Here is a 7,708-nt window from a genome sequence, read left to right as displayed (position 1 = left end):
ATTTGTTAAAATTATTTTCAATACATTTTCATTCCGGCATTAGTTATGCCTCTGAAGTTAATTTCACCTTTTCCTTTCAAATCTAAATCGGTGACAATTCAATATTACAATCTCTGCAGAGAACTTTCACAATAGCTGCAAAGTTCTGAATTGAAAAGGAGGTTAACTGCTCCTTACTACAAAATTATTTTGATGAAAAAATACTCCACGTTAGGCCACGACTTTAAGCAGGCAGCAGCTGGATACACCACACTATGACACTCCATCATTATAAAAGCTTCGTGACATTAGCTGGGCATTTGTCAAGGATAAAAATCGAAAATTTTGAGTCTGTATAGCATGCCAGGAAAAATGGGGTTAAAAAGCTTACCTCTCCTGCCTCATTCAATGCCCCCACAGTTTCGTCAATCTCCTGGCCAGCCTGTCCAAGTGCTGTAAAAACGAGCAGAAATTAAAGGGAGTGCAGCAAGCAACACAGAAAAATGTTGATGTGCCGAAATTGGAGCATGCTTTTATTAGACACAGCTCCAGAGAAGATAGGCTGGCCCAATTTTGCCACATTAATACAGATGGCCTTCATTTTTTCTCACAACACTTTGCACAGTAAAAGTTCAGTAACTGGCTCCGCGTTAATTCTGAAAGTTGGTTAATTTGACCTGCCCGCCTGGTCCCTACTAATACCTATGGACAGAAGTTGATGGGGCGAAACTCGTTAACTTGGATGAATTACAGTGTGCATTGGCTATTCAACCAAGCACCGCAGCCCCGAGTCACCGGGGAGGGACAGAGGTGCAATACAGGCTACGAAAATTGTCGCCCGAGCAGTGGTGCCAGAGAGAGAAAAAAGTCTACCATGTGCTTTGCTGCCATGGTGGCGATCATACAGGCCCAAGGCATTGTCCTGCATACATCTTTGCACGCTCTACAAAACTGTTCGGCGTACTCCTGTGTTTTCAGTGTTTTAGCCCTAGCACAACCATTAATGTACGCAGCACGTATAGACTTTGCATGCTGATGTGATGACGCCGGCAAAATGGCCAAAATATCAGGCAAAGAGCATGGCATGCGTAGGATGCATACAATGTGTTTAATGACAACAAGACCGTGCTGCTTTGCAAGGCATTTCCAGATAAGATCATCCCCTTCAGAGATGACCCTTGCACGGGAGGCAAAGAAAGCAAGGACAGGGTCACTATCCTACTTGCCACCAGCATGACTGGCACACAGCCATGCTGTTGGCACACACTGTCCGCCACTCCTTGTGATTGGGAGACCACATAACACAGTGTGTAAAGAATGCAAGGCACCTTCCTTTGACTACCAAGCCAACAAGAAGGCTTGAATGACGTCCAGCATTCCTCACCGCAGGTTGCATCAGCTCGACTGATGCTTTGGCGCTTAGAAATGCAATGTGCTGGTGCATTTCTTGGGGAGGGGGGTTAATGTTCCATAGTGACTCAGGCGGTGAGGGATGCTGTAGTGGACGGCTCCAGAAATTTCGACCACCTGGGGTTCTTTAACGTGCACTGACAACGCACAGTGCACGGGCCTCTAGAATTTGGCCTTCATCGAAATTCAGCCGCTGCAGGCAGATCGAACCCGTATCCTTCAGGTCAGCAGCCGAGCATTATAACCACTGAGCCACCGCAGTGGCCAGGAAATAAAGGTGGTTAGCACAGAATATGGAAGTACATACCTTTATTTGGCCTTGGAATAGTCTGCACCTGAATTTGTCCAGTCCCAACAGCTGCGGCTGCTGCAACAGCACAAAGTTATTCTCTGTAAAAATTACCAATGCACTTTTGCAGAACGTAATCGGTACAATAAAATTTTCTGTGCATTACAAAGATTTTACTTGTTTCAAGAACTATCTTTCTTCTCAACACTTTTGAAAAAGGTAGGATTGCTCAAAGTGCAATATTTTTTGCAAATTCTGGGCATGGACTTCAACTTCAATGCCTCGTAATTAGGACGCGTGCTTGCCAAATGATGACTTATTTACAACTTTAATAAGTGGCTTGGTCAGGCGTAGGCAATGGCAACAATAATAGCAAATAAAAATGCCATGCATATATGCAGTTTTAATCAATATTCATGCAGATTATGAATAAAATACTAGGCGCCAAAAGCTCCTTTTGAGTAACACAGCCAAAATAATACAGAATAACACGCGCAGCTCACATGATTTGCAAATTTTTGCTACCAGACAAAAACTTTCCTGAATTGCACAGTGCTAAGTATAGGCCATTTCAGGAGTGTAAGAAAACACCCAAAGCATTGGGCTTAAAACCGGCGTTACGTGAAAAACCATGAACAAAAACAATGAAACAATGAGCCACTCAACTAATTTTTCTTTACAGTAGGCCAAGTGCAAACCCAACTGCAGGTATCAGATGCACAGTAAACACTGAAGGTTCAAGATGATAGGGAGAATAGTGCTGTATGAATTTGTTAACGGTAGCATACAGTAATAAATCAGTTTTATTCACACACAAGTTGCCTTCTTGATACAAACGATTCCATCAGTTCCATACGGAAGGAGAGCTAGTAGGTCAGCAAAATATCAGTTTCATTGTATACAGCCAGGAGCATAGGGTATGAAAGCCATTTCATTTCAAGCCCAAAATAAGAAATTCATTCATGAAAAGTGCCCAATAATTTGTGATAAAAATATTGACCTTGTGGAAACCCACAAAATTTTAGGACACTGCAATGTTACACCTACTAGGTGTGGACAAGGGCTTTAACGTCTGTTTGTTCTCAAAACAGTCACTGACACATTTGCAGTATAACAGCACAAGAAAAAGACAACGGTCAGCTGATCCCTGCTAGTGGTTCAAGCTCTACTAAAGTGAACATTTGTCCCACTCCAAGTATGTCACCAGTTCACACACAGTCAAGCCCACTCATAACAAACCTCATAGTTGCGTGGATTGCGTTCGTTATATTCGAAGTTCAAAGTAAGTGGACTTTCCATGTTAAGGTCAAAATTACAAAAGCCAGTCCGCTATTCGTTATGCACGTCTGTCTATTTAAACTAAGCCTTATTATATTGCTTTCCAAGCTCTCCAGAACAGTCGAATACCCCTTCCCGATCTCGGTGTTACCCATTAGCTGCCTTAGGGAGGAAAATAGGTTTTTGAAGTAATGAAATGGCCCAGTATCTGTCTCACATCTCGGTGGACACCTGAACCGCGCAGTAAGGGAAGGGGTAAAGGAGGAAGTCAGAGAAGAAAGGAAGAAAGAGATGCCATAGTGGAGGGCCCTGGAATAAATTCGACCACTTGGGGATGCTTAACGTGCAATGACACGTGCAACACAGGCGCCTTTCACGTTTCACCTCCATTGAAACGCGGCCGCCGCAGCTGGGTTCACACCTGGGAGGTTTGGTTCAGTAGCTGAGTGCCCTAATCACTGAGCCATTGCGGCGGGGAGCTTTAGGAAGGAGATATAGCTAACCGCAGCGGAAGCCTCCACAACAGATGGTGGTAGGTCAGCCTCCTCGTCATCGCCTTCATCATTTTTCTGGCGACTGGACAACGTTCGTAGTTATAACGTGTTAATGCTTGTATTTTCGTCAGTGACTGGCTCTCCGATGCCGGGGTCACCACCAGCAATATCAGGTCAGCAATATCTCAGCTCCCGAGAAAAAAAGAGGGTTTCCGACAGCAGGGGCAGTTTTACAGGGTCTCATAGTTCGCTGTAACCAATTTGTGCGGCCAATATAGTTTGTCGCATCTGATACGATGGCATGGACCTAATACATATTTTGATGGTAGCACTACCCTCACAGGTAATAAGCAAGCATTATTATTATAACTGCGGCCATTTTAAGTGGGCTTGCCTGTATTAACGTACCAACCAAGGAGCTGAGGCAATTTCTTGCTGCAAACGCTGATTTCTTCAAACAGATACTAGGATATAGCTTTGGGACATGGAAAAATATAAATTTAGTCATGGAAGGCAGCTGTAATAAAAAGTAATGAAACCAGGTACCCTGAGGCACTGGTGCCGGAAAAGGTGGTGCAGCTGAAGGAAGGACGTGTCCAGGGCCTGGAGGTGCCGTAAACCCAGGCTGGCAGCTGGTAGCTAAGAATAGATAAAAAGAAATGATTGCCAAAGGCAACAGAAGCAATGAAGTAAAATAAAATATGCGTCACGCCTGCGAGTAGCTTTGTTCCAAACAACATGAATGTCAACTGGTAGCAAAGGCATGAAGCCTTTCTCCCTGCTTGAAAAGTATTTCCTTTCCGTCCTCACATGAAACACGATACACTTTACACATTCTCCATAAGAAGCATCTGTTCGAAGTTCCTGGTTCAATAATTATGCCAAATGCTCATTTCTTCTGTTCAAAGGGAAGCAGATATTAGGATGTGGTTTTGAGAGATGCAGAAATATTTAAAAGTAGGCCAGGAAGGCAGCTATAATAAAAATACGATGAAGTTAGTACCCTGAGGCATTGGTGATGGTGAAGATGCTGTAGCTGAAGGTGATAGATCCTCAGGACTTGATGGTGCCACCACCCCGGACTGGCAGCTGGCAGCTAAGCATATAAAAAAATGGTTGCCAGTGACAAGAGAAGCAATGAAGTAAAATAAAATATGTGTCAAGTCCATGAGTAGATTTATTTCAAGCACTGTGAATGTTGACTGGCAACAATGGCCTAAAGCCTTTCTTTCGCATCTCCTCACATGAAACATGATACACTATAGGTGGTATGCACTGGTGCACAGCCGAGCCGCAGAGCACTCGCCACTGGCCGCTATGATTGAGGTGCACATAGTAGAGCTCCTGCTCTGCAAGCCTACAAGTAAAGGGAAAAGAGGTGCATGCTTTCTTCGCGTGTCACATTAAGACTGCCGTTTGGAATCCACGTTCATCAGAGATTCGGCCGGTAGTCGCTGGGCGTAGGTTAGCCGCACGTAACTATGTTATAAACAAACGGCACTTAAATTGGGTGACTGCGCTTGTTAGCGCCGCTCGGGCCTGTCAAGGAAACAGGTGAAGCAATGAAAGTTGGTCGCGGGTGTGGTAAATTTTTCTCGATTCTGGGTAGAAGCTAGAGCAGTGATCAGTGACAGCAGCACTTTCGTGAAACCGGAGAGCTGCATGCAGTTCCGGCACATACGCAGAGAAAATATCAGTCACCAGGGGCCACCAGATAGCTCCGGCGCGTCTGCGGTGCTCCTTGAATAACTATGAACTGCGTGCCTGTGCAGAGCCGTTGATTTCCAAGCTCTACTACATGTCTGACCTTGATATAATGCTCACTCCCTACAGAAACAGCAAACTATTTTTTATTGAACGCTGTGTTGTAAGATGCCGACAAGAAAAAGAGATACGACACTGAAGAAGTGTGCACTACCAAGTGTCAGGTAGCAGGTATTCTTCTGTCGAATTTTGACGTCATTGTACGCACAGTGGAAAAGTGAACAACTACCAGACCCCTTGCTGGCTTATGAGTGGCCGTTGTTATATACACAGCTGCAAACGTGCCCCCCCAGACCGAAACATTTGCTTGTACTCAGTTGATGACATTGCTGCTCAGTGCATTTTGCTTGACCTTGAAACTGAATCTTATGTTTGTGACATAGCAAACAATTATAAAGTGGATTGACAACGTCATGTAAAGTTCTCTGCGATTGTCAGCTATGAACAGTCGTTTTTGAATGTATAGCTGCAAAGTATATATAATTAAGTTCATCCTGTTTTCTTCTACAGCTTGACAATCTGCAATATTATTGATTTTGGATCAGAAATCTGCCTAATTTGCCACTTATATCGGTATAATAAATTACAACTGAACTCCACCTGTGGTCTTATTTCTGCACCAGTTATATGTATATGTATACCTTACTGGTTGCACAACAGATTGCACTATTCTTTTGAAAGGAATCTATGCCATGGTTGGAAATACAATAAAGCAATAGAGATTAGTTGCTCAACAACACCGAAAACAGACACCGCGCTGTTGCAAGCGAGATGTCTGTCGCACGACACGACAGGAATGTCTTGCGCGAGAGAACCCACGACAGGCTCCTCTGTCGCACGACAAGAGGTGTGCTAGGGGTCTGTCGCACGACAGAACCCACGACAGGTACCTCTGTCGTTGGACGCGCACACTGTCGCGCGGCACGGCTTGATTTGTCGCAAGACAGTACTCACGACAGACATCAATCTCGCGACAAACCCACGACATGGACCTGTGTCGCACGACACGACACACTACACAAGCCTCTGTCGCACGACACAAAGCGACAATCCACGACACGGGCATCTGTCCCACGACACGACACACAACACAAGCCTCTGTCGCACGACACGACACACTACACAAGCCTCTGTCGCACGACACGACACACTACACAAGCCTCTGTTGGACGACACAAAGCACGACAAGAACGCTTGTCGCGCGACACAAATTTGTGTCGCACGACAGATCCGCGACAGCAAATCCTGTCGTGCTTTTTAACCAACCAACCAACCAACCAACCAACTGGCGACAACCCTGCAGAGTTGTGCACAAGTATAGTAGAAGTTATGGGCTTCAAATGCCTAAAAATTACACCAAACGATTATGTGCAACGATGGAAACTAAACAAATTTTATTAATTCCAAATTTGCATCTGCATAAATATTTTATAACAAAATTTAACATTTGTTTCAAAATTTAGACTGTTGCCAGACTTACGTGAATAACCTTGGTGGCCAGATTTCTGAACGAAAACTATCACTTCCCACTTTTACTAAAAATGCTCAGTGGCAACATATTATTTGCTGACACAAAAACAGCCTCATTTCCGCAGCAATCAAAACAGCGTAAGTTCCAATCTTACAACAAAGACATTGTTGTTGAGCTTTCAGATTTTTTATGCAGTGCGGCCAGACGTTTATGCTCATAATGGCAACTATTTCTATTCGCGGATATGTTCTGTGTTTTATAAATTCAAAATTTGTAGCAGCATAATTATTTTATAACAATATTTAACATTTGTTTCAAATTTTTTACTTTGTTGCCAGACTTACGTGAATAACCTTGGTGGCCAGATTTCTGAACGAAAACTATCACTTCCCGCTTGTACTAAAATGCTTAGTGGGAACTTATTATTTGCTGAGACAAAAGGAACCTCATTTCTGCAGCAAGTAAAACAGTGTGAGCTCCAAGCTTACAACAAAGACATTGTTGTTGAGCTTTCAAATTTTTGATGCATTGTGGCCAGACGTTTGTGCTCATCATGGCAACTATGCATTTCTTATCGCAGATATATTTCGCGTTAAAGTAAAAAGTATTATTTTATTTTTTCTGTTGTGAGGTAGCAATAATTTATGCAACATCTAGTCTAAATCTTAGTGAGTCGTCTGCATCAACGATGTTACAGCGGCGCCTCGCATCGAGCGCCCGTACCCGCGGTCCGACGCGGCATTTCGCCCTGCAGAGGAGCTGCCCAGCCCATATGACGTTTGCATGCGCCCAATCCACCGCTGCAGCTGTCAGTAAGGAGTCCTGGGTGGTATCGTCACGCAGCCATAGGACCTGGAAGAGCATAAGACCGTCGTAAGACTACCCTTCGAAGCCGCCAGGTCCCGAGGGATCTCGGCCGGTTGACAAGGACGCGGGGGGGAGGGTGGGGGGCAAGTCCCCCTCCTGCCACTTATCTGAACTAAATAAAGTTTGTCTGTGCTAGCTCAGCGCGTAGCCCGTTCC

General features: G+C 44.4%; 1 protein-coding gene across 1 annotated transcript; it reads right to left on the bottom strand.

Moving 5' to 3' along the window:
* Positions 1-209: 209 nt before the first annotated feature.
* LOC149357599 (uncharacterized) lies at positions 210-6,202 on the bottom strand. Its single transcript, XM_089576630.1, has 5 exons — positions 6,169-6,202; positions 4,454-4,546; positions 3,997-4,089; positions 1,697-1,756; positions 210-432 (listed from the first exon to the last, which is right to left on the bottom strand). The coding sequence occupies exons 1-5, from the start codon at positions 6,200-6,202 to the stop codon at positions 269-271; spliced, it is 444 nt and encodes a 147-aa protein (XP_089432756.1). The 3' UTR covers positions 210-268.
* Between the last annotated feature and the right edge of the window lie 1,506 nt (positions 6,203-7,708).

This window comes from Amblyomma mixtum, chromosome 3, assembly GCF_055824585.1.
Source record: "Amblyomma mixtum isolate Tamu chromosome 3, ASM5582458v1, whole genome shotgun sequence".
Classification (NCBI taxonomy): domain Eukaryota; kingdom Metazoa; phylum Arthropoda; class Arachnida; order Ixodida; family Ixodidae; genus Amblyomma; species Amblyomma mixtum.
This window is presented reverse-complemented; position numbering and strand designations above follow the sequence as displayed.